Genomic DNA, 27707 nt, shown 5'->3' on the forward strand with positions numbered 1-27707 from the left:
CGGAATATGGTTTCCAGTGTCCAAGAAGCCAGGTTTTATCCCATAGTAAAGCACTTACTAAATAAATTTCAATGCACTTGCAAGTATTTTTCAAAAGGTCACTTGATTTGTTGCAAACATTCCTCATAACACTGCTATTCAGCCTGACCACCCACAAAAGATGTCGAAGTCTTTTTGCAATGAATGACTCCTCTGTATGAGATGCACCAGAACATATATATGAAAGTTACAGCTATAGACACTGTTATAAATAAGCCTTTTATTGAATATCAATAAATTGCATATAGAATTTTTAAAAAATCAGTACAAAATATGGCATGTAAAAATATAAATACCAGTGTACCTTAAAAAAAATGTAAACATTTTTTGCTATGATTATTTGAAAACAACATACAGATAAGATCCATTCAGCAGGCACCTGCCAATAACCATAAAATAGGTCTTTTGACACACACCTGTCAATGCTGAGGTCTTTCCACAGTCTGCCATTTGTATTGTTTGACAACTGCACACTTGGGTCACAGTTCTCTTGAAAAGCAGTTGTTAAAGAGTCACATTAACAGGTGCTGGAGTGCATAGCTGTTCTGTAAACAGGATTCTTGTTTGAAATGGCTACCACTGCCTTTTATAGACATTGTTAATCTTAAGGCATTGCAAATTGGTATTGTGCTGTGGGAAAGGCAGCTGCCTTACACTTAAAAATGCGATAACATTGCATAGCTACATCTTTTTTTGCGGCAGTGTTCTGCTGTGTGCGTATATATATTATATACACACCAAAAAGAACACAACAGTTTGGTTCTAGTCCCTCAAAACTAAGCTCCAAATCAGAATCGATGGGATTTTTTTTTCTTCAAAATTGTTAAAGAGTATAAAACAAAGTCTGCCATCTGCATAAACCGAGATCATAAGTTACAAACTCAGTCACAACTATCAAATTAAACAAAAAAAAAGAAAAATTTAAGCCTTGAAGCAGCCGAGTTTGTTTCAATACTCATGCTGGAGTGGTGGCATAGAAGGTGATCTCAAAGAAAAACTGTCAAAACATATGTGCCTATGAAACCCAGGCAGTCTTATAAATGATGAATGTGGGGGGGGGGGGGGGGGGGAACAGGATTTCTAGCGTGTTCCAGAGCATCCCGTTTCCTCGTGTTTATGAAGCAGTGACATTCTAGAGAAAGTCCTGGAGCAGGTTTTGCACTGATATTTCTTCACATCTGAATGTGTCTGCAGGTGTGCTCGGAGGTTAGATCGATCAGCAAAGGCCCTATTGCAGTGTGTACAAGAAAATGGTTTCTCCCCTACAAAAAAAAAAAAGAAAGAAAAGGTTCACTTAATACCAGACAAATCATAGCAGTCAAGCTATAACAAAAACTACATTACCCAATGTAACGGTCAATACATAGGAAAAGTGGTTCACTCCCTACATCACACCACAAAACTCAAAACCGTTTTCAACTCACGGATGCAATTCTCTTGTTTTTAGCGTTGATAAGCCTAGCAAGAGATTCAACTGGCTTTCTGCCATGGAAAAGGGGACCATAGCTATTTCCTTCCCCTGTTCTGCTTGCCTCACTTCAATTCAAAAGACTACGCAGCGAGAAGTCCTGTCTAAATAGCCCTTTTGAGGGGACAAGTGTGCAGGCTTAATTCAGAAAGCACAATTAAGTCTTTCTGGTTTCCTTTGGACAGGCATCTTTAGCACTTGAAGAGGGTGTGAAATCAGCTCCAAATGACAATTAAACTATCCCTGTGGCAAGAATAAAGCCCCAGCCTGAATGTATTGTAAACGTGATACTGCTTGGATTAGAAGCTAAAAAGCTTCAAGAGGCTGGCAGCTGGGAGTCTGTGACTGCGGTGCCTAAGGCTTTAACGGTAACAGGTGTACCCCCCCCCCCAAAAAAAAAAACCCCCAGCCTTTGTTACATTAAAGCACCTGCCCATCCTGCACCGGTCCTAGCCCCAGCTCATCCCTCAACTGCGCCATCAGTCGGAACAATAAACATTCAGGATGTTGAAATGCTGAACTTCAGCACCAGCTTTTGTGTTCAAGGTTCTGCTTTATCCCTTTTAGGGAGGTTGGGCAATGGAACTAGCCAGTAATGCTGCAAGTTTCATCCCACTACAGTTACATTGGCATGGACGTCTATCAAACCTCCTCTTTTGGGAAGTAAATGATTGCCGGTATGAAGCTTAGAAACAAACATCTGGCACAGCTAAAGAAAAGAAATTTAACACAACAGGGAGGCTGCAGGATCTGAAGGGCACCACATTCACAGAGAGGTATATAGATATGGCCTGAACTTCTTTATTAAAGTTACTGCCTTGCATCCTACTAAATGATGACAATAGAAGTCTGGTGGCTTTAAATATCTTTCTTTTCAAGCCTTAATCCTATTTTTTTAACACAATTAGCAGGTATTTGCTCAGCTATTAGCCCACGGCCTGTATACAGCTCCCGATAAAGCCCCACCACCTCTCCTCCCAGTAAATCAAGAAACTACAAATAGGGTGCCAATGATATGCTCTCTTCTGCAAATCCCCTGCCAGATAACAGTTAATCGTTAAACAGAGCCGAGATTTACCAGTATGGGTTCTGACGTGTCCCTGGAGGAGCCACGGTCTGGAGAAGGCCTTGCCACAGATTTTGCACACACAGGGCAGCGTGTGACTTCGGATGTGCATCTTCAGAGCGCCCAGGCTCACGTATTCCTTCTCGCAGTACTTGCAGCTGAAAGACTTTCTGGTCTGGGAGTCACAGTGCAATTGTTTGTGCTTGCTAAGCCCTGCGAAGGTCGAGTAGGACTTGCTGCATTGGTTACACTGGAACTTCTCGGCTTCGGTGGCCGACAAGGCTGGGCTAGGGGGATCCGAGGTTTTCCCGTCATCATCTTCGCTGGACAGGGAGGTCAGATCTAGAGGTTTCGATTCTTCATTGGAAGAGGCGATTGCTTTGGTATACTCGGGCTCAGAGGTGAAGAAATTGGACAGAAGGCCAGTGTCCCATACAAGAGATGGGCAATAAGTCCCCGAACTCAGGATCTCTGGCTGGGGTATGATCGGAAAAGGGTACGTCTCATACAAATAGGGTGAAACAATCACTAAAGACAAAACAAGTAAAAGATTAGCCATAGTCTTAATTGGGAAAAATAAAATAAATGTAACGGTGCAGAGTTATAGATATAAGTGAGATCAAGCCTCAGTTCCGTTTGATCTTTCTACCACTTCTGCACACAGAGTCTAAAATATGCAGTATGGGCTAGGATAAAACCCTCGCAAGCCTACAGCACTATCTTGGATCCCAAACACAAAATTGCGCACATTTTGCACAAGCAGCGTTGCAGTACCAAGACAACGCTGGAGCAGCTATAGCCAGATGCATGCATAGCTCCGATATTTACCTGTCTGGCTTTCAAGTTCGCTGTAGTTGGGCTTCTTGCTGACAGAGAAATGTTTCTTAACAAGAAACGACCGAGGCATCTTGGATTTCCTTTCCACCGGAACGAGTCGGTACGGCTCGGGCTCCCCTATAGCCTTCACCTCGCCCGGGGCAAACCTTGCAGAGATACTCGCGTGCGCCACAAACACGGACAGCGCGTGCTCTCACTCCTAATAAGGAAGCCACAGCCAGAGGGAGGGCGGGCTATGCTAATTTAACTTGTCACCGACGGACCAATCAAGAGCGAGGGGAGGTGGGACGCTCCGCCCTAAGCCTGCAGCAGGTGGCGTGACACAAGTTCGGGGACCTGGGGCCAAAGGGGCGCCACCACCAGCACCTCACCTGCACTCTCAGCCTTTAGCTGGGTGGGTAGGGTCAGTCCTAATTATTAACTGCGGCCAGAAAGGGAGGATCGGGTTAAAAAAAAACACAGGCACTCCTCCGTATCAGGCTGCAACGCCTTCCAGAATGCAAAAGTAAAAATTAAAATAAAAAAAATCGAGCTTTTCCCAGTTCCAGTTTGAAGCAAAATGTCCCACATTGTGCTTCGATCACTTCCAAAGTAATGGAAAAGTGGTTTTTGTAACTTATTTGGTTTTTGATTTATAAATCTTTAGTAAGTTTTGAATAATTCATTGTGAGATTTGGAGGAGAGTTGGTTATACGGACACCTTAGCACTGTAATATTCGTGTAGAGATTTCTTTCTCTTGGTAAAGGGCAACTAAAACGGACATCATCTTATGAGAATCAATCAGGTGCTCAGCATTCAGAGTTTCAATCTATTCATTTACTTGTTTTTATATTTCAAATTAAACATGAATTAGATTGAAATCTGGAAACATTTAGATTGTAAGCTCTTTGAGCGGGACTGACTTTTTCTGTACGGTGTACAGCGCTGCGTATGCCTTGTAGCGCTATAGAAATGATAAGTAGTAGATTAAAGTATTAAAATATCGTACTATGGGGGGGGAGGGGGACAGACAATTACGACAGAAGAAGCTAAGCAACTTCGTTTACATGGGGAAACTGCAGACTTGCTGGTGCGTCACTTTTAAATCTACTTTCCAGAATTAATTAGGCTTGCCCCCCACCCCTCCTCCGCTTGTACTTCTGGTAGCCGTAAAGAACCCTTTGAAAAGTTAGGACGCCCCCAGCCAGCTGCGATCTGGTACAATGTAATAAGCTTCGGCCCGTTGGCAGCACTGTACGGGCTCAATACGTGCGGCGCAGCGAGAGCAGCTGAAACCGTTTTAGTATTTTGCATTGATTCAGCTTCTCCTATTTTCCTGAACTTTGATTGATCCGGGCAGGTCTGCACGTGTCTGCCAGGTGGCACCTGCCCTACAGCATTCCAGGAGGGCAGGTGCAGGCGGAGGGCAGCTCTGCCCTCTGCTGGCCGCCATCATTTATGACAAATGTCTCAGCCCAGTGCAAGGACTGAGCCGAGATGAGAAGTAACATAGTAGATGACGGCAGAAAAAGACCTGCATGGTCCATCTGTCCAACAAGATAAACTCATAGGTGGATACCTGATTTGTACCTGCCTTTTTCAGGGCACAGACCGTACAAGTCTGCCCCGCAGTATTTCCCGCCTCCCAGCAGTGGGCGCTGGGGACAGCAGCCAGCCTGGCACATCCACCAAACAGGAGCCCACACTGCTTGCACGTCTAACTCTTGCCATAACTTTTGTGTCAGAGCGGAAAGGCTTAATGGATTTGGGAGACAGGTACCATTTATTTAAGTATATTTGCAAGGAAAATATTCCTACCCCCCAGGGGCGTAGCCAGACACCCAATTTTGGGTGGGCCTGGGCCTAAGATGGGTGGGCAGAAGAACCTCACCCAATCCCACAGGTGATTTGGTCTCTCCTTCTCTTGCCTGCATGCCATATGGTCTCGCAAACATCCCCTCCCCTCGCATACCTTTTAAATAGCAGATTTTCACCAGCAGCGAGCAGCAACTAATACACACTGCTCATGTTGGCCCCACACCCTTCCCTCTGATGCAGCTTCCTGTTTCCGCCTAGGCAGAAATACATCAGAGGGAAGGCTGTGGGGCCGGTGCGAGCAGTATGTATGTCACTGCTCACTGCAGGCGAAGATCTGCTACTTACAAGGTATGCAGGAGGGACACTTGTTGGGAGTTTTCGGCTGGTGGGGCTTGGGGATCCCTGCCAGCCACATCATATGTATGCTGCTACTGGGTGGGCCTGAACCCAAAGTGGGTGGGCCTGGGCCCACCCAAGCCCACCCTTGGCTACACCACTGCTACCCTCAGTTTTTAATAGTGCAAAATGCCACATATAGAAGTGATAAAAGTATACTCCAGCTTTGAAATGCAATCTAATATGTGGCAATCTGAAGAAACAGCAACAGAAGTACCTGCCACAGAATGAATAGGGATAAACAAAATATTTATATGGCAGCCACTTTCACTTTTGCTTGAAGCGGTGCTACATGTCAGTCACTTTTCCATACCCACCCCATGTTGTCTTACTTCTAGCAGGTGTTACAGCTAGTAACAAAATATCCCTAATTTTAGCATTGCTTAATAAACAATCCCTTCCTCTGAATGCTGTACCTTGATTGTCACCTTAGGGTGAGGATGCCCTCCCTTTCCTTTTAAAATGTGTTTATTGTGCTCCTGGGTTTAAAGATTGTATCAAAAATTCATGCTGTACCCTTTGAGGGGCCTGTTAGGAGAAGGCAGGAAAGACAACACCAGGGGGGAGGGGGAATAATGGTATGTATAACAGTAGTTTACACATTTGTCTAAGTCGTTGGGTGAGGCCGTATCTTGCTAAGGATGTAAACAGAATTGAAGCGGTGCAAAGAAAAGCTACAAGAATGGTATGGCATTTGCGTTACAAGACGTATGAGGAGAGAGTTGCTGACCTGAACATGTATACCCTGGAGGAAAGGAGAAACAGATACAGACGTTCAAATATTTGAAAGGTATTAATCCGCAAACAAACCTTTTCCGGAGATGGGAAGGCGGTGGAACTAGAGGACAGTCTCAAGAAAAATGTCAGGAAATATTTTTTCATTTAACTTAGAACGCCCTCCCGCGGGAGGTGATGGAGATGAAAACGTAACAGAATTCAAACGTGTAGGGTAAACATAAAGGAATCCTGTTCAGAAGGAATGGATCCTCAGAAGCTTAGCAGAGATTGGGTGGCAGAGCCGGTGGTTGGGAGGCGGGGCTAGTGCTGGGCAGACTTCTACAGTCTGTGCCCTGAACATGGCAGATACAAATCAAGGTAAGGTAAAGACAAAAAGTAGCACATATAAGTTTATGTTGTTGGGGAGACTGGATGGACCGGGCAGGTCTTTTTCTGCCGACATCTACCATGTTACTACATAAACTTCATCTACCTTAACACAGACAGAGGATGCTACTTTCAAGGGATGACATTTTCATTATGGTTTGGCAAACTTGGTGTAGATTTCCAGTAAACAGGACTAGACTAAAAAGGATACAATTAAACACACAAGTCCTTTCTATCTCAATAAAGATTAGTTAAAGCTAAACAAGCAAAGCTTTGAATTGGTCCAAGAAATAAAACATGCCACCTTGTACTAAGACAGAAAATAAAGCATCACCTACTGTATACAACAGCTACTACGCAAAAAGTCCAGCAAAAAGTAACTTTGGTTTATTAATATCAGTCTGCAGTGCAGCAGTGAAATAAAACCTTCATCCCATTAAATTTCATAGAAATTTCATAGAAGCACTACAGGCAAGAACCCCAAATACCATATTTAGAATCAGATTGGGGCAGTTTTGCAGCACTTTCTAGCGCTGGTACACAGACATGCAAAAGGCAAAATAAATCAGACAAGGCAAAAAAAAAAAAAAAAATCTAACCAGGGTTCTATGTCCTGATAGCACAGCCCCTATCATTTAATCTCACTTGTAAAGAGCATCTGAATTTCTCTCAGAATTCTAAGCATCGTCAGAAAGTTAGTCCATGTTTCAAGTATATGCACTGACCCGACCCAAATCCCTAATCTCTTTTCTTTGCATACCATGTATTTTCATATAACCCCCTCCCCCCCCCCAAAAAAAAAAAGAAAACAATTTTACGTCCAGAATAGAGTAGAACATAGACCGTTTGTTAAATATGTATCTACTGTGAGTATACTTCTATAAAATGCATTCACTAGAAACCAGACTTAACAACAAACATGTTTCAGGCTTACAAAAACACTTGTATAACAAAGATTTTGCTCATACATGTTCCAGGGTTCTTATATTAGCACCAGGATACATACCACATCACTGCATTATCTGCAGATCACATCTTATTAACCCAGCCAGAAAACTGAAGATATATGTAGCTATACACGAGCAATAACAACGTTGAAACCCCTTTTCAAACAAAAATCTATCACAATCCAGGACAATAGTATAAATTCACTTTTAAGAGACCAAAGCACTAAAGAAAGCAATCAGGAGCCACCTTCAGTAACTCATTTTTAGAAGGTCAGATAACCTGGGATTAGTAAAACAGGGGGAGGAGGAACAATAGTCTTTATAAAACAATAGATTTTTCATTAGGGATTTTAACCATTTAAAAATCAGTTTCTAGCCAAAAGCATCATGGGCAAGAATATGTTACAGGTAAGCTGCAATGTGAAAGTTGTCCAAAATAGATTAAGGATGATTGAATAATGTGATTAGTGGGTATTAGTTTTATGCTACCTGGAAGAAAGCAAAAGTCAAAAGAAATGCTGGATTCCTGACAAAGAGGAAAACATAGAAGCACAAGCCTAAATATGACTAAAACGCTGTAACAGAAATCAGCAAAATTAATAATTTCCTTTAAGGTGTCTCAAAACATAATCCACACTGCAAAACAGCAATACAAAGCTTGACTTGATTTACTTACTTGATATACTGCTAAATACAGCAAGATTTTAAAGTGGTTTACAATAATAAAAAATAACAGGTTAATAATAACAATAGCAAAAATTATTATTTGTTACATTTGTATCCCACATTTTCCCACCTTTTGCAGGTTCAATGTGGCTTACATATAACCATTAACGGCGTTAGCCGATTACGGTCTGAACAGATACTTGGTATGAATGAATACAAAGTGATATTGTAGTAGAATGAGGTACATGTATGGTAGGTACAGTTGGGGGAACTTAGAGAGGAAGAGGGGGAAGAAGAGTCAGGTATTGTTCGTTATTAAACATTAATTACCAAAGAAAATCAAGAATTAAAATAAAATATGCTAGCAATATCACATATCCTATATAATAATTCTCACCTCCAGCGTTCTGACTTGCCTGGGACCGTGGCTCATTCCGAGTTGGTCTGCTAGGCTCCGTAGATCAGGCTGACATCACCATAGCCATTATGATGTCAACTTCAGAACCCGGGGGGGGGGGGGAATGCCTCACAGCTGAACCATGTCCAGAGGAGAGTCGCTGGACATGGGTGGCTGCAGGGGGGGTTGCAGGGGGGGCAGGAGGTCACTGGACATGGGTGGCTGCAGGGGAGCCAAGGAAAACCTTGCTAGCGCCCGTTTCATTTGTGTCAGAAACGGGCCTTTTTTATTAGCAATATATAATTTACTTCTAGAAATGTCACTACATTGATAGCATAACTAGAATTCAATAATTTTCCTAATCAGTAGTTCCGTGCACCCAAGTTTAATGAAAGAGCTCCCTCTGGTGGTCTGATGGCTTTACACAACACTTTTCCATAAGTTCATTTCTCATTGAGGCTTACTGCGCAATTTTGAACATTTCCAGCGCTACAAAAATATTTCCTGTTTTCATAGCGCCAGAACTTTACTCGGTGGTTACTGCCGGGTTAGCGCGAGAGCCCTTACCACCATCTCAATGGGTGGAGTTAAGGACTCCCCACCGAAATGGCCATGCAGTAAGTGGTTCACTTACTACACGGCCATTTCTTTTCACCCGCTGCGGTACAAGGGGGCGTCAGGCAAGCGCAGACCCCCTTTTATTGCAGCTTATTAAAAGGATCCCCTGGAGCAATCCATTACTGCAACTAGTAGCATGATTTACGCTGCAGTACCGATGCTATACAGAACAGAGCTGAAGTAGACCAATATTTATAGTATTAGTACCTTTTTTTGTTGGGGGGGGGGTGTCTATCATCATAAATGCATACTATTTTTTTTTTAATTTCTTGAAATTTGAATATTACATAGTGCTGCAAAGAAATTGATGGATATAAGAGATTAACATTAAGTATTGAAATGAACAGAAACCCATTAGGGAATATAAAATTATTTATTATGTGTGTATATTATATATATATATATATATATATATATATATATACACACACACACACACACAACACTGGCTGCAAGTCAGATAGTACAGTAAAGGGTCAAGAAAACGGGAGGATAGGGATAGTGTAAGTGAACAGTACACCATCACACATTAAAACTGGCATTTTTACAGTTGTCATCTAAAGGAGACCAGAACTTCTGGACATATGAAATGTTATGTAATCGGATAGCATTAACTACCTCATATGAACGCTATTAAGAACAGCCAGTTGGATGTTTGCTCAAACAGCGTACAGGGTACCGTGGTTATCTTGGCTACACTTTTTTTTTTATATTGTAGTAGTCTTTCATCTTTCTTTTGAATATGAGTTTCTTGCAACATTACAATGTCCCAATGCATTTTATAAATTTCCCTATATATAATACTTCTTTTCTCAGGGGTATTCAAGCCATTCACATTCCATGATCCCACTGTTATCCCACCCCTCCCCCTACCCCCCCCTGCCCCTCCCCTCCCCCATTAAGTCCCCTCAACTGGCCTCCAAGCTTAGATGCCAGTTAGATCCCTAAGGAAGTGTCGTTCCAATGGGTTTTCCATCCTCAGTTTATCTTTCATGTCCCCCCTTACCCACCCTCATCCATCTCGTCTAATCCCCTTTTTAATCATAGCCAACAGAAATAGAAAAACATTCAATGTTTCTTAACATAACTTCTCATATAATACAGTGTACATAATACCAGATTTAGATCCGGGCTATTGCCCTGGAACCAGTAGCTTTTTCAAGTCTCTGCGTCTCTCTCATGCCCTTGATCCTCATATGTTGGGCTCCTTCTAGTGTTGCCTCTGCTTTGCTGGTTCCATCCCCCCGCTCCCTTGGCGGATTTGCCTTTTTGGGAGCTTTGAGGTGTCGCTGTTACTTCTGGCAAGTCAGTGCATCCTAGTGTTGTCAATATTTTCCATGCTTCCTCTGTATGCATTATTCTCTTTGTTTGACCACCCACTGATACCAATATGCCGCTGGGATACAGCCATCTATATCGCAGGCCAGCCTTTTGCAGATATTTAGTTATATCTTTAAAGTCCCGCCTTTTTTGTAGAGTTGCTTTCGCCAGATCTTGAAAAATCTGTACCTTTACATTGTTCCATTCCACTTCCCCCATAGCGCGTGCTTTCCGCCATATTGCCTCCTTAACTTGAAAATCATGGAAGCACACAATTATGTCTCTGGGGAGTTCACTCCTCTGCGGTCCCAAACTTCTGTGGGCTCTATCAATTTTTATTGTGAGCCCTTCCAGCATTTCCTGGGGATCTTTTCCCTGATTCAAAATATAGGCACAGATCTCTTTTACAGTCTTCTCTACATCCTTGTATTGAGATTCTTCCGGCAAGCCTTTAAAACGTAAATTACTCCGTCTGGAGCGGTTTTCTAAGTCCTCTATTTGCTGCTCTATGTTCAATCTCACTTGTTGTTCCATATTTACTTTCTTTTTTAGCGTTTGTAATTCTCCCGCCATTGCCTCTGTTCGCTCCTCAGTCTCAACTACGCGCTGACCCATCTCTTTTACCTCTTCTCGAAGCTCTGCAACCGCCGACTGTATACTTTTCCTAGTATTGATCATCTCAGATTTAAGCTCCTGAAACCATCGGATGATTTCGCTCCTTTCCACCTCGGTATCTCCCGCACTTTGTTCCTCCATATCGTTATCGGGATCTTCTTCCTCGGTCGGCGCCATTTTAGCTCCACTCTGAAGTAGGGCCACGCTCACTTTTTTAACAGCCCGCGGCGAATCCGCCGAATACTTGTATTTCGCCAACTTTTTTCTCGCCGCCATACGCTATTATAATCCGTTTCCAGCGATCTCGGGATTAATTATCTAGCTTTTATCCTAGGGTAGACACTCTTTTATTGCTATAACCCGCGGAGCTCTACACTCTGGCTACCGACTACATCGGTGACGTCACTTCCTCTCTCTTGGCTACACTTTTATTGCTAATTTTAATGCACTGTTGCTGTGCTGCATTTCACTGCTTGCATTTTGTTTAGAGCATGTTTTAATTGAAAGGCCTGAAAAAAAAATTCAAAAGTAAAGGTTAAACTGGCATGTTCTCCTCTGTCTGCTCTGCAACACTAGCACAAGCTGGTAGACTAAACAAAATTAAAAACAGCACCTGAAGTAGAATCCCAACAGTTAGGAAGACTGAGCAAATAAGTAAAACTAAGGATTTGTACTATAAACACCTAAATTGTGTTTACAATGAAAAACAAAAATAAAAACACTTTTACAAGCTCTTCCTTTTAAAGATTTATTTTTAAAATGGTGAAATTAATGAAAATGACATTTTACATCTTTATTTAGCAAATAATAAAAACAGTAGTAGTTAAATTTATGAATAGAAAAATGTACATTCTTTATACATAAGGCTGTAAATGAAATAGATATCACAGAAACACAAAGCAATATAGGCCTTTTCATTTACTATGTTATGTCACAACATCAATGTGCTTTGCAATTTGCTGAGTTTACAGTTTGTACAAAGAGAATTATAATGAAAACTAAAGGCTAAAAACTTATCCAAATAGAACCTCACTACCATTACAAATACAAGCCTCCTGTGAGCAGAGACTGCCTGCTAGCAGCACTCTGAGGTGGTCAGATATAGTCTGAAATCACTGCCGTACTGGATTTTGCTTTTTCAGCTACTTTGAACTCAGTTCCTCAGAAGTGAAATGTCAGCCTACCAACCCCTCCATTCATCTACTCCAAAAGTAAATTTAATTATTTTGTAATTCACTTAACATCTAAACATTTTTTTGAATGGACTAAGAAAAAAAAATTCCGGTACCTACAATGACAAGAGTACTTGAGCAACACTGTGCAAAAGGAGGTTCCACACTCTGCAACACTAAGCTGCCTTGAAAGCAGGCGTCAGGCTATGGGGCCCTTTTATGCACTAACCGGTCCTTTTACAGAGCTGCGGTAAACCCAATGCGAGCTTACGGCATGCTAATCTGGAACAACCGCAGGCCAAACATGGGCACTGGTGATAGTTTCAGGCCCGACGTACGCCATTTGCTACGCTACAGAAAATATCTAGCTATTTCCCAGCTTAGGCAGTAATGGGGCAGCGCTGTGTGCTACCCAGTTACCACAGGGTTAGCGCCGGAACCCTTAACACCACCTCAGTGGGTGGCGTTAAGTGCTCCCCCCTCCCCGGCATGGTCATGTGGTAAGTGAAATCTTACCACACGGCCATGCCATTTTTTGGCCTTTTTATCCGCTGTAGCATGTAGCAAAAAGTGCCCCTACCACCCAAGGCACAATCCTCCTGCAGAAGTTGTTTGAAAGGTCCAGGATTTTCTCCCACACCTGTCAAACCAAAGCCCGCACCTTCCCCCCCCCCCCCCCAAAAAAAAAAAAAAAACACTAGTACCCTGGTGGTCCAGTGGGACCACTAGCTCCCCTCCCCCATTGAAAAAAATGGCTTGGTGGTCTAGTTCCTTCCTCCATCACTCCTGGCATTCCCCCCCACACCCGGCAGCCTACCTCATTATCCGTAGTTGAAGGAGAGAAAGACTAGCACTCCCATCCATTCCTCTTCAAAATGGCAGCGTCCTGCCCGGTGAATCCTGGGTTGCGCAGGGCAGGGTTTAATAGAACTTAAGCTCCACCCAGCGCATCCCAGGATGCACCAGGCAGGGTGCCGCCATTTTGAGTAGGCGCCTGAAGAAGAGGGAGTGCTGGTCCCTCTATGCTCCAAATATAGACGAGGTAGTAGGCGACGGAGGGGGAGGTGCCAGGAGGGATGGAGGAAGAGTGGGCTAGCGGCTTTGGTTTTACACTACACCTCTCAAACCTCTTCAGTGGGTCTCCCCCATTGCTCCCTTGCTGGCAAACCCTAATGCCAGGTCCGAGCTGGTGTAGGGTTTGCTGCGGGAGCAGCGCCCTTGTTTGGCGCTCTGCCCGCTAATCATTAGGGAGGAATGTGGGAGACCCTCATTTGCATGCAACTAGCAATCAAAGTTGGCAAGCGCGTTGTTTCACGTGCTCACCGGCTCTGATCCTGAAGCACAGGCAAACGCAGGCACTAGTCTGGCGCTAATGGCCTCTAGCGCCCGCGTTTTGCTTCAGATCATTGGGGCCTTAGAGGGTAATTTTAGGAACCGTTTCATGAACAAGTGGGCTCTTAGAAGATTAGATCACTCCTGCAGGTGCTCTTGGTGAAAACTGGTGCATTCTTCTACAACAGACGTGCTCAGGGGCAGAGTTTGGGTGGAGTGCGGATGGAGTTATGATTTACATACATACTTTATAAAGTATGCGCTAACATTTATGACTTCAATTTCTTCCAGATGTGCTAAGTATTTTGTAAAAACACACAAGCTAAAAATAGACACCTTCTCTGCTTTCAAACTTAGGCGTCCTGTTATAAAATGACCCCCTTAAAGCATATGTTAATTATACTCCCATTTACACAATAGAGTACTCAAGAAGTCAGGTAATTTGCATTTTATTAGTAAGACCAAAGCCGGGCAGACTTCTACAGTCTGGGTCCCCGTAAATGGCAAAAAAAAAAAAACCCCAGACCAGGATCAAGGCTGGAGTGGGCTTCGACAACTCCAGTAAGTGGGAAGTAGGGCTGGGGCCGAGCAGACTTCTACACTCTTGTGCCCCAAAACTGGCAGGGACAGACAATTAATGAGGAAGTGGAACCTTGTTGGACAGACTGGATGGACCGTGCAGATCTATCTGCCAACATTTACTAGGTTACTATATTCTAGCTTGAGGCAGTTCTAGATTATTCCTCTTTTAGGGGTCATTTTACTAAGCTGCAGTATGTATTAGTGTGCGCGCTTAGCACAACTTAAAAAGGTCTTACTGCAGGATGAACTGAGGCATCCTGTGGCAAGTTCCTAATCTGCGTGCACCACCCACATGCTAAAAAAAATATATTTTACATTTTTCAGCAGAAGGGCTGTGTCTAGGGAGCGGAGAGCAGGCATTTTTGCACTAATTACCGCGAGCCCTTACCGCCTAATGGCAACATTAATGCAGGGTCATTAATTCCGAAAATAGAAAAACAGCCATTTTAACGCTGCAGTAAAAATGACCTTAGCGTGCAGGAAAGGACCGTATAAGGGCAAAATATGGCCACTTTTTACCGCAGCTTACATAAAAAGACCCCTTAGTTTGGAGTTGATAAGAGAACCAAACTGATTAAACTCCTGCAGCTGTCGATTTGTGAATTCAGAGAATGAAAATGTCAATACATAAGTGAATGTGTGCTGGGAACTGTTCTCCTAAACAGTGGATAAAAGAACTGACAGGCCAGTCAGAGGCTCAGGTGGCAAAGGACTGTGCATTGCAAAGTGGAAGATTTCTGGTTTCATCCGCAGTTGTCTCTGCTTCCCAGGTCAGTTGGGGATACTGTCCAGTCACAATTCTCAGCAAGATGCTTCAAAAATATTAACTTGTTGACTAGTGCTTCACCCGGAGGCTTATCTTTGTGTTTCCTGATCCTCCTGTCCTTTTTTATTGCATGTATATTTCACATAACTTAGAATAAAAGCTGTACACTTAGTTAGTGGCACATCCGTATTATTAGGTTCTTGTCTCATTCCTCCTTACATGTAGTTTTTTTTTCTTCTTCTAGTTTTTCCCCTCTCCCCATCGTATACTTTTTACTTCCTTCCTCAGTTTAACGTTGTCTAAATGGAATCTACACTTTCCTATTGCATTTCGTAGTTCTTTTACTCTGATGTTTTTTGTTTTTAGACAGCAAAACCGCTTTGATCTGCTAGTTAAAGGCGGTACAGCAAATGTGAATAAACTACAAAAACATTCTGCAGCTGTGGCAGTGTGATTCAGGCACTTCTCATAGGTTCCTAACTGCAAAAAACTGATGAATAAGATGTTCCAAAAACTTCTCTTTTGAAGACTTTAAAAAATAAAAGTTTTTTTATTTTGTTTTTTAATTTAACGACTAACCGAGATATCTACAGATCTACTACAGCTTCTTAGTGGTAATGCTACTCTTAGTAAGAAATGGAAGATGTCAAAGACAAAATTATTAACAATCTAAATCTGACAGAGAGGACAGATATTATCAAGGGCTGAATACTGGTTTTCTGGTTGGGGGAAGGTGCTCAAGAGGTGGTTGAACTGGAATTTTTGCCATTATAAATTTTTGAAAAACTAGGTACATAACATTCCAAAACTCTTGACTCCCCCCCCCCCCCCCCCAAACACCACCGCGTGTTATGAAATTTCTTATTCTGTAAATTAAAAGATCAAGTCTTTTTGTAGAGAAATAAAACACAGGCAGCACAGACACTGCAGGCTATGCCTCAGACTGCTATATAGCTCTGCAAATAACATTTGCTGGAACAGTGTAAGATATTTATTTATCTAAACATTTTCCAATAAATACCTAAATATTGTCTTCGAGCTGATTAAATAAACAAAAAAAAAAATCTTTTTTTTTTTTTTTTTTAAATATGTACTATTGCTTTCCTATCCCAGGAACAAAAAAAAATAGAAAAAAAATTAGTTGTATTAAATTCTAGGCAGTGCCATTGGAGGAAATGGGAGATACTACCTGCTATTCAGATGCTCAGGCTTGCTGGGAAAAGTGGGTTTTTGTGTTTTGTTTGTTTGTTTGTTTATTTAAAAACAAACAAATTAAATGGACTCCAAACTGAGAAACCTGGTGACAGAATGCAGTGAAGTGCAGAGGAATAGAGCAAAGCTAACTGAAGACACTCCAGGCCCTTCTGGAGAACGGAAGTGACTTCGGTTTCTCCATTACTAGGCTCAGTTATCCACCAAAGATCGCAGCACGGCTTCATTCATCATGGCATCCTCATCAGCATCATAGTCCTGGAAAGAAAACCAATAGCCTGAAACACGCAAACAGCGTTGATAAGAATTATTGTGTATTGGGATGGGGCAACTGCTGTCATTTAGGGCTACTGAGAATGGAGAGATCTGAGTGTAAATCGCTTCGGGTTTCAATGTAAAAGATTGTGCATTATTAATTAAAACATGAGTAAAAAAAAAAAAAAACAATCAACCAGTACTTGGCAACTATAGCTGTGGACGTAACGTTTCAGTCTGCAATGAACATTCATTAGATGTTTTTGCTAAACCACACCCTCTCCAAAGAAATCATGTGATATGATACCCACCAATGAGCCTTCGCCAGAATAGCCCCCATACTCTGGAATACACTCTAAGAAAGGCTTCACTTAACGCAAGACTATCCCTATTTCAGGAAGAAGGTGAAAGCTTGGCCTCTTCTCCCAAGCTTTTAATGGAAGAAGCAACTATCTAGTCACAGCTATAAGGACTAACACCAGCTGCGCATACTGTATCAGGACTTGCCGAGATGATTTTCCTGCACTTTTTCTGACTTCATCTGCAATGTTTCTTTAAGTTAGTCACCTTTAATTCTATCTAACTCCTGTTACGTTATCTTACATGGTCCACCTCTGCTTCCACCCTATGTCATCTAAGATGGTTTAATGCACATTGTGTTGACACTGAACGTAGCATACTATGCCATAACGCAGTGGTTCTCAAACCAGTCCAGGGGGGAGGCCCAATCTCCAGCCAGTCAGGATTTCAGGATATCCACAACAAATACACATCACAGAGATTTGCTTGCCTACTGCCTCCATTATAGGCAAATCTCTCTCATGCATATCTGTCATGAACATCCTGAAAATCTGACTGGCCGGTAGTCCCCCAGGATGGGTTTGAGAACCACTGTCATAATGTGTGTTATTTCAGGGGTACACCAAGCCAGTCTGGTTTTTAAGATATCTACAAAGAATATGCATGAGACAGATTTGTGTGCAAATCTTTGTGGGTATCCTGAAAACCTGACAGGCTTGAAGTGTTCTGAGGACTTTGTTGAAAACCCGTTATTTGAATATTTTTACTGCTGTAATTCTCTATTGTCTATGTTTGGCTTATTCTTGCTGTACTCCACATTGGGTGAATTTCTTTTTTTTCCAGAAAGTTGGTTAACTAAATAAACCAAACATTTTCTCCCATGTCTCTATGGGGAAACATGTTTAGCAAGTAACTTGGCTCTCACACCAAGGGCCATACATTGATTATTTTGGATAACCAGACCGGCTGCCACCGGGCCGGGCCCCCTGCATTGAAATCACAGCGCTTCGCACCTCTGTGTGAAAGTGCTGCCAAGTAACCACCACATTCCAAATCAAGCTGCAAATTGTCTTTCCAAGTGTTAAGAAACCTTAACCATAACTGACAAAAATGGGTTTCTGAGAACAGAAGTTAACAGAACATCTAATTTCTCTCACTTTTTTACACATCCCCAACCACCCTGATCTCCTCACATCTCTGATCCCCTCCCCACGGGAACTGCTCCAAGGCCTCCCACCTTTACAAATACAGCATGAAACTTGAATATATAAAAAGCAAATTATTATTATTATTTTTTTTTTATAAAACAGACCTAAGCTCTGGGTCCCAGGGAAAGGGTAGTGCTATAGAAAGAAGCCCTGGGCTCTTCTATTCCCCCTTCTAGTCCCTTGCTGCCACTGTTCTGCCTACTGACGAAGGATATTCAGTTGCAAACCATTAAACACAGGGGGCTACTGGAAAACACTCAGATTAACTAAGCAGCAGGAATCTATTCCCCTTCCCCACCTTACCTCCTCCATCATGTGCCAACACCAACCACAAGCATGTTCTAAACTGGTGAGATTTGCAACAAAAATGCCCCATGAGTTTAGAAAGTGACAGCATATAACAGAGGAGGCAGAATGGTGAGAAGAGGGGGGTTAAAGCTCCTGCTGCACCTCTCAATAATGCCCCCAGAGTACTTCAGCTGGTGGGACCTGGAGGATCCAGCTACATTGTTTTGTCCAGAGGATCCCCTTGCATCTCAGCAAGGTGGAAAACTGTTTGTTTTTTTTATTGGGGGGGGGGGGAGGGAAGCTCATAGGAATCAAGGCCGTATGTTTGACACCTTACTCCAAGGCAATGCAAGAGATGCAGCAGAATCTCTGCAGAGAACACTGATTCTCACATACCACAAAAGTGTCATAGGAAAAGCGGTGCCGTCTGTGAATGTGCTCCATGAAGTTTGCACTCATGTAATTTGGATCCCCCCATGGCATAGCAGCACAGATTGGGCAAACCTATGAAAAGAACAAGATTTGTGAAAAACTGTTCCAGGTGCTTCACCTATACATTATCCCAATTCTATACAGAGCCCCTGAAGTTAGGAGCTGATTAAGCGTGTAACTTTCCATGCTAAAATGGCAGTTATGCAGCTTAAATGGGGAAACATGGCAGTTTTGTGTGAAATTGTACCTAAACGCTCTAGCATGTAACTGGAGGGGAGGGGAGCAGTTACATATTTATTTATGAACATTTATACCCCACTCTTTTCCACATGAAGCAGACTCAAAGTGGCTTACAATGCACAGGTGACTCAATTACAATTACATTAGATAGGGGCATATGAGCATTTGAACTGGTCACTGACATGGCGTAAGTGGTCACACCTAAAGTTATGCACGTACGTATTCTATAACGACAATTAACCCCATAATTATCACTACAGAATTAGCACCGGACCTTTCGGCCTCCTTTGCAGAATTACCTCTCATTTGTTCTATTAACTTTTATTCTGCTTAAAGTAGGCTTCTTTGAACAGTGGTAAGTCATACGGTTCAAAGCAGCTGAGGTCCACTGGCCACAGAAGCGACGGGAAGGGGAGGAGTTTAAAGCTTACTTTTTTTTTTCACAACATTTTGGTGCTTGTTGAGCCTTTGCTCTGCTAATTGCATTAAATATTTTTTGTATTACATCTTTTGTTGTATTTTATGGTACATATTATGAATGACATTGAAGTTCTGAGAGAAGAGAATATTTCTCTGGGTAAGTGAACATCATTTTGCTCTGTGCTTTGGCAATTTAAAGATTGGGATAAAAGAAATTGTAGGTTGATTGATAAAAGACAGTTTAATCAATTAAGTTTGAATTAAAAATAAGCAGTTTCCATAATGTAAAACCCTTTTCCCCACGGTTTTAAACACGAACTTTCTGCCAGAGGTAGAACTTAACTTAAATGGCCCTGCTCTGCCTTCTAGAAGCTTGTTTCAGAAAAAGCAGCAACGTTCTAATAACACAAACATCATGAAAATTAGGACTTTGCTTCTCCAAAGCACTTTTTATTCTTTTTAATTGGATAGCTATCTTATTATAAAGAAATTTCTTACCATGGTGTTATATAAGATTTAGGAAGAGCCCATTACATTTATCCCTCTCCGAGCTCACCCAACACCAGGTTTTAATCAAGGGCCCGTCCAACTTGCTGTGCTCAGCCTCTCAGAGCCAGAGAGAGATCAGAAGAATGAGAAGTTGACACAGCAAAACCAGGGAGATATGCACCTGAAATCAGAGGCCTGATCCTAGGTTTACTCTTTAAAAATTAACTTTCTAGCTTGGTTTGTTTAAAATGTAAATGGCTACCCTCGATAAAGGTTACATCTGGTTAGAGAACATTCCTAAATTCTTAACGAAAAGTGTTTTTTTTTCTCTTGATCTTCTCTTAGTTCTCTCCATAATGTGGACTTTAGGATTTCTGTAGTTGGATGCTTTTATTCTAATATGTGTGTTTTTGCTTTTATGATGTTTCCTTTTCTCGATTATACATATCGTATAGTATATTATAGTTGTAAAAGATTTTTTTTTTATGAAAAGAAGTGATCTGGAGAGGATAGACTGATATTACCACTTGTCTGGTATCCATACTGTGGCATTTTCTGCAGTGTTCAACTAATCCTTCCTGATCAAAGTTCTTTTCGCTGCAGTAAGGACAGGGAAATGTGTAGCGATTTGGAACATCCCTGGAAGGAAAAAAAAATGAAAAATATTGCTGCTAAGAATCCTCTGACAGAGAGACTGAGACCCTGACAACTCACTGTCAAATACTCCGAGCAAGAATTACTACCATCAACAGAATGTGGGATTCAGGAAATATTTGGTTTCACTGAACATCAGAAACTCATGTCCTGACCTATTCAAATTTATAGACAAAAACGTTTTGAACATTTTTATGCTGAATTTAACTTTTTAAAATAATTCACATACGGATCCTTTTACTAAACTGCAGGCGTCCTGCAGTAACTTCTCAATTGGTGTGTGCTAACTGCTCACTAAAATATATTTTTAATTTTTGGACAGTGGGAGTGTGTCTAGGGGAGGCACAGAATGGGCACTCCAGTGCTAATCAGTGCTGATTAGCGCAGGATTACCACTGCCCTTACTGCCTACAAAATAGGTGTTGGTAAGTGCTTCCACAGTTCATAGTTGTGCACTAGTTGCAACATTAGTACATGGCCATTAATGCAAAGAGAGAATCGGCCATTTCACTGCTGTGATAAAAATGGCCTTAGCACACAGGAAAAACCTGAATAAGGGTGCACTGTCACTTTTTACTGCAGTTTAGTAAAAGGACCCCCATATTTTGCTGTTTAGTAGTACCTTTAAGGTTACCAGCAGTGGGACTAGCAAGGTTTGTCTTTTTATTTCTTATGACACTAAAAAAAAAATCAGGATTAATCTTTTACCTTTATTAAAAATTTCTATACAACTTATGCCAGTAACCAATTACAGTACTTGTTCAAAGCAGTTTGCATAAAAAGACAGTCAAAGCAATAGCCACATACAAAAGTACATCAATTATCAATGACCGTGACAAGTTTTTCACATCTCAACAAATTATTTAAATAATCCAGCTCCCCACTGCCGGGCTATTCAGCCTGAAAAAGCCATGTTTTAACTTCTTTTTAAATTGTTGTAAAATGTTCAGGAAGAGCATTCCACCAAGTAGGTGCCATCATTGAAAACATCCTAATCTGTCTCCAGTCACTTCAGAGGACACTACAAGAATAACTTACACAGAGTGAAATGTGAGGGCCTGGGCCAATATCACAGGCCAAAGTTAGCTCCTATAGCAGTGATATACAGCTTGAAGTCCTTTGTACAGGAGAGTTGATACAGTTCACTGTATTCCCACATTATTGATGTAAAAACTTTATTAACAATATACAATTGAGTATGATTAAACATAAATGTCATCCTGACAAATCTGTGCGCACTCACCTGGTATGAGGAGGCTGATCTCTTGTTGCTGCTTTAATGCCTTCCATTACATAATTCTGGTATTTAGAGCAGGAAGCAGCATGGACACGCATTTTGGAAAGGTACATCTGTGCAAATCAATAACCATTATAAACAACTAGGAAAACAGAATTCTACCTCTCCCATCACATAAACGCTAAGGGGCTCAAAAAAAAAAAAAAAGGCCCTAATGTTGTAGATGGACGTGTTTGAGAAAAAAAAACATCCAAGTTGTGATTTTTGACACTTCAAATTTACACATTTTTCTCCACAGCATCCAAATTTCAAGGGTGCTTGTTGGGGACGTGTTTTGGACAGGACCTGGGTGACACCAAAAGATAGATGCTTTTCTGCTATAATGAAACAAAACGTCTAGAGCCAAAATTAAGACTTTTTGGCTACATCTGTTTCAATCACAAATAAGCGACCAAAAGGTGCCCTAAATAACAAAATGATCACTGGAGGGTTTAAGGCATAGCCCTCCCCCCTTACTTCCCCAGTAGTCACAGATCTGGATCTGCGGTGACCAACAGTGGCCAACGTTTCGAAAGACTGTCAGGGTCAACTGGTCGAAAATATATGAATTCCATTCAAAAACTGCAGCTTTTGAATGGAATTCATATATTTTCAACCAGTTGACCCTGACACAGTCTTTCGAAACGTTGGCCACCGTTGGTCACAGTCGGTTTTGTTATAATTGGAAAGAAGAGACCCTGAAGCTAAGTACTTTTTGACTAAATCTAGTTATTTAATGCTGTTCATTCAATATCACTTCACATTTAAGGAGGTTTTTTTGTGCCAATGATGAGGAAGTCCCGCTCTTTCAGCTTATTGCTGGGAGCTTCTTGATAGCTTACAGTTTTGGTTTATTTAGAGAGCAAGTGATAATAATAACATTAGTACATGGGCCCTTAACGCCACCTATGTTGTAGGCAGTAAAGGCTTATGTGCTAATCCCACAGAGCACAGCAAAGCCGACAAACTGATTAGCATAGATGCGCTAAAAAATATACTTTTTTTCTCCCCGAGGTGCGTGTCTAGGGGGGCGGAGAGTGTGTAGCGCCCCACAATAAGCCTTTTCAAGCTGCGGTATGCACGCGTTAATGCTTACTACAGCTTAGTAAAAAGACTTCTAAGTGCACTATGCAGTTAGCGAGGTATTTTGTGCATGCTAAAAACAGCCAGCATGGGATGGGGCAGGTTATAGTCAGAGAATGGGTGTAAACCACACACTTCACTGGCACAAGGCAATTAGTGCACAATGTCATTTGTTGGCATGGGCACAATGCAAATCAACTTAACATGCAGTATAGAACTTCTCTATTTGGTAACTGAAGGGAATTTGCTGGGCATGCCCCCAACAATTACTGCATGTCCTCTGCACTTACTACACATGAATGGGGCTCATTCACTAAAGCTTAGTATGTGTGTTAAATGCTGCATGCCTTATTGCATACCTTTGGGCCACATAGTACATAAGTATTGCCACACTGAGACAGACCAAAGGTCCATCACACCCAGCATCCTCTTCCAACAACGGCCAATCCAGGTCACAAGTACTTAGTGCATGCTAGTGTTAGCACGTGCAAAACTTCAGCAAAAGAGCCCCAATGTTAGCGGTTAAAAGTGTGGTAAGTGCATAAATTTACTGCACTATAATAAAGAGGGCCTCTTAGTTTGGTAAATGCTGAAATCAATATAGAAAGAAGCCAGTGCTTTCCACATACTTTTTGATTGCATCCTCTGCAAGTGGTTTCAGTTGTTTCAATTTGCTTTTCAAGATCCAGAGCCCTAATACCAGGGGTCAGCGAGGAGCGGCACACACCACATACAGGTATTTTTGGCTTCAAACATTCTTGCAGGCACACAGTACAAAAGCTAACATAAAAAAAATATGAAGATTAATGATAATTCTGTCATATACTCAGTTTTGTTTGTGAAGGATAGAAGAGTTTCTAACGTTAGTGAGTAAGGAAAGTAAAAAAAAAAATATTAAATAGCTATGCGAGTGATTTAATTTATGTACTTTATCATTTTAACAAGTTTCATTAATGTTGAAGACCCATAGCTTTTTACTTCCACATCAAAGGGTGCTTGGTAATTTTACTTACCAGATGTCTCTTGTGCATAATGCCCACATACATTTAAGGGCAATTCTATAATATGTATAGACTTGCAAAAGTGCCAGTAGAGCATCTACATGCTGGCACATATGACTTTTGTGCATAAACATAAGAGGGCAAATGCATGAGTGGAGCTCTCACTTACACATGCATCCTGGCCACATTTATACATCTGTAGTTACACCAGGTCTATGGCTGGTTTAACCATGGGCACATAAATGTTAGGTGCACCAATACTGGGATATATTAGTATTATATATTGGAACATGGGTGTCCAGAGTGCTGTTATAGGCTTCTACCATGCACCCTTGGAGCACCTAAATGGAGGAACCCAGTTATAGTATAATGTTTTCTACATAGCATAGGTTCATCACCAACAATAAACTTTTTCCCCTTCTTAAAGAATCTTCAAGTCTCTTTCATTCTCCTCCTTATTTTGAGAGTACTTTCCATACCAGCAAGGAGCTTGCAAAGCCTGCCAACTAACTATCAAAGAAAACCACTCAGAGATTCCCTTTGAAATCCCCTGGCAGCCCTACAGAGATTCTTTACCCTGGGGACTTCTTAAATGGACATTTGAAAATTAAATCCCCACATGTATTTTACTAGCTTGCCTTAATCCCACCCCTACAGAAGTCAGGGGAAATTTTCAAAAGGAGTTCTCTAAATATCTGTTTACATCTAGAAAGTCCCTGGACAATGTTCAAAGCAATCAACACTTATCTTTCCATCAGTATTTCTTTGCTTTCTTGGCAAAATGCATTTGGATTTATGCAACCTCTTTATCCAGGATCCCGATGAGCTTTATACTATAACATCATAAGTATTGACATAGAAGGGCATTTTCGAATGGGGACGGCCATCTCTAAGGACATCCCAGCGAAGGGGCGGGGAAACTCATATTATCGAAACAAGATGGGCGTCCATCTTTCGTTTTGATAATACGGTTGGGGATGCCCAAATCAGTTCGACCTAATTGTTGAGATGGTCGTCCCCGGTTTTCGGCCATAATGGAAACCGATGCCGCCCATCTCAAAAACGACCAAATCCAAGGCATTTGGTCGTGGGAGGAGCCAGCATTTGTAGTGCACTGGTCCCCCTCACATGCCAGGACACCAACCGGGCACCCTACGGGGCACTGCAGTGGACTTCACAAATTGTTCCCAGGTGCATAACTCCCTTACCTTCGGTGCTGAGCCCCCCAAACCCCACAACTGTACACCACTACCATAGCCCTAAGGGGTGAAGGGGGGCACCTACATGTGGGCACAGTGGGTTTCAGGTGGGTTTTGAAGGACTCACATTTACCACCACAAGTGTAACTGGTAGGGGGGGGGGGGATGGGCCGGGATCCGCCTGCCTGAAGTGCACTGCACCCACTAAAACTGCTCCAGGGACCTGCATACTGCTGTCAGGGTATGACATTTGAGGCTGGCAAAAAAATGTTAAAAAATCTTTTTTAGGGTGGGAGGGAGTTGGTGACCACTGGGGGAGTAAGGGGAGGTCATCCCCGATTCCCTCCGGTGATCATCTGGTCAGTTTAGGCACCTTTTTGAGGCTTAGTCGTGAAAAAAAATGGACCAAGTAAAGTCAACCAAATGCTCGACTGGGATCCCCTTCTTTTTTCCATTATGGGCCCAGGACGCCCATCTCTTAAGCATGCCCCAGTCCCGCCTTTGCTACGCCTCCGACACGCCCCCGTGACGGACTGCAATTGAGGGCGCCCAAATTCGGCTTTCGATTATGCCGATTTGGGCGACCCTGAGAGATGGACGCCCATCTCCCAATTTGTGTCGGAAGATGGGTGCCCTTCTCTTTCGAAAATGCCCCCGATAGTGGATCAGACCAAGGCAAGCAAGCCGTCTCCAACAGTAGACAATTCAAATCACAAGTGGCTAGAATTCACATTGTTTTCCAGACTATCAATTCCCAGCTGTATTACTTTGTTATAATTAAAATATTATCTTTTCACTTGGTTATCATTCCTAAACTATGTTCTAGGAAAATGTCATTCAAACTAGCAGATTAAAAAAAAAAAACTCACTTTGTCCAGAACTGGAAGTAGGTGATCAAATTCTATTGCCAGTACAAAACTTTTCTTTAGGTCCATAAGAAACGAAGTTGCAGGATACGTTTTAGGGGCACCGAAATGAGCCATTTGTTTTTCTGCTTGACAGTGGGGGTTTTTTTTTTCGTTTTGTTAAACTGTACACCAGAGTTTGGCGTTCCTCAATGACTACATCAGACAAGAGCCCTATTTTTAACTATATTTACAAACGTAAGTAAAAATGATTTCGGACATTGGTAGTGTTTGCAGTTACCATTTGATGATGACCCTGTGGCCTAAAAGCTTTGGAGCCTCTTACGTTCTTATACGCTTTCTATTACGTTTTGATACCATTTTTTTGGGGGGGGGGGGAGGGGGTACATCCAGCAGGTCAAAGGCGTTAAATTAATCCCACTTTCACTTTCTTATGCACTGGGTTGGTTGGTGGTGTCTCTACTGGAGTATGCCCTAAAGCAAAGCTACAGCAACAAAAGCCGCTTTTTCTCTCTTTACCCAGTGACTTTTATCCCTGTGCTACAAGTTTTTCTTTGTTAACACTATACCGTCTGTCTGCCAAGCAACATCCCAAAACTCCAGATGAGCCGCCCTGCTCCTTCCCTTCACTTTCGTTTCCACTTTTAGCCAGTGCAGGGGTCCTTTTACTTACACGTGTCCACACTTCACTTTAATAGGCTTCTCGAACACCTCCAGGCAGACAGGACAGGTGAACGGCGCCGGCACATCCGCACTCGCAGCCCTTCCAGCCGGCGAGCTCACCTCGGCCGCCATATTCACCGCCGTCTTCTGCTCCTCCTTCCTCACAGTCTCTTTCCACTGTCCACTTCCGCAAACTGAACATGACGTCACAAGCAAGAGGCGTTTCCGGTCTCGCAGTGGCTGGCGGGAGCAAGGGGTGGGCAAGTTATTTGTGAAGTGGGGTACGTCAAGGAGGATAGATTGAGAACAGGAGATGGGGGTGAGCCCAAGGAGGTTAGAAAAAAAAAAAAAAGGAGGCGGGGTGAGTGAGCCTAATCTTGAAGCCAGTAGGCGGGGTTTGCCGCCACACTGGTTCACCCAAACAAACGCTATTGAAAACTATAGCAAAAAGATCATCATTAGAAATAACGGACTGCCTATGCTTGGTCCATCTGTAAAAAGTCAAAACCTGTTCCAATCGGATAGTAGGCAGTGCCTTAAAAGGTGGAGGACAAAAGATTTTTTTTCTGAACTTATTTGACAGTTTTTGAATTTATTTCAAAGCTTTCCATATATAGATATAAATATGAAATAAAAAATTAATATCAACAAATCAACTTAAATTATTGTAGCTTGTGTAGAGAGGTGTGGTAGCCATGTTAGTCCACTCTTAAGGTTATCAATAGAAATCAAACAAAATAAAACATGGAAAAGAAAATAAGATGATACCTTTTTTATTGGACATAACTTAATACATTTCTGGATTAGCTTTCGAAGGTTGCCCTTCTTCGTTAGATCAGAAATAAGCAAATGTGGTAGCAGATAGTATATATAAGTGAAACACCCAAGCATTACTTTGACAGTCTGACAGTGTGGGAGGGTGGGGTGGGTAGGAGGTATGCATGGGGACATCAAAGCATTTCATTGATATTCTAACAGGATGGGTATGGGTAGGTGTG

The 27707-nt window shown here is 42.1% G+C and overlaps 2 protein-coding genes across 2 annotated transcripts; both read right to left on the minus strand.

Annotated features, from left to right (window-relative positions):
- Window positions 1-1091: 1091 nt before the first annotated feature.
- SNAI1 (snail family transcriptional repressor 1) lies at window positions 1092-3594 on the minus strand. The gene is made up of 3 exons (XM_030211114.1): window positions 3402-3594; window positions 2586-3101; window positions 1092-1301 (listed from the first exon to the last, which is right to left on the minus strand). Exons 1-3 carry the CDS (start codon window positions 3478-3480, stop codon window positions 1120-1122), a joined length of 777 nt encoding a protein of 258 aa, XP_030066974.1. The 5' UTR covers window positions 3481-3594; the 3' UTR covers window positions 1092-1119.
- A 12087-nt stretch (window positions 3595-15681) lies between these two features.
- On the minus strand, window positions 15682-26879 carry RNF114 (ring finger protein 114). Its single transcript, XM_030211116.1, has 6 exons — window positions 26720-26879; window positions 23610-23760; window positions 21865-21971; window positions 20492-20606; window positions 18783-18890; window positions 15682-16593 (listed from the first exon to the last, which is right to left on the minus strand). Exons 1-6 carry the CDS (start codon window positions 26839-26841, stop codon window positions 16528-16530), a joined length of 669 nt encoding a protein of 222 aa, XP_030066976.1. The 5' UTR covers window positions 26842-26879; the 3' UTR covers window positions 15682-16527.
- Window positions 26880-27707: the final 828 nt, after the last annotated feature.

This window comes from Microcaecilia unicolor, chromosome 8 (assembly GCF_901765095.1).
Source record: "Microcaecilia unicolor chromosome 8, aMicUni1.1, whole genome shotgun sequence".
Taxonomy (NCBI): Eukaryota; Metazoa; Chordata; class Amphibia; order Gymnophiona; family Siphonopidae; genus Microcaecilia; species Microcaecilia unicolor.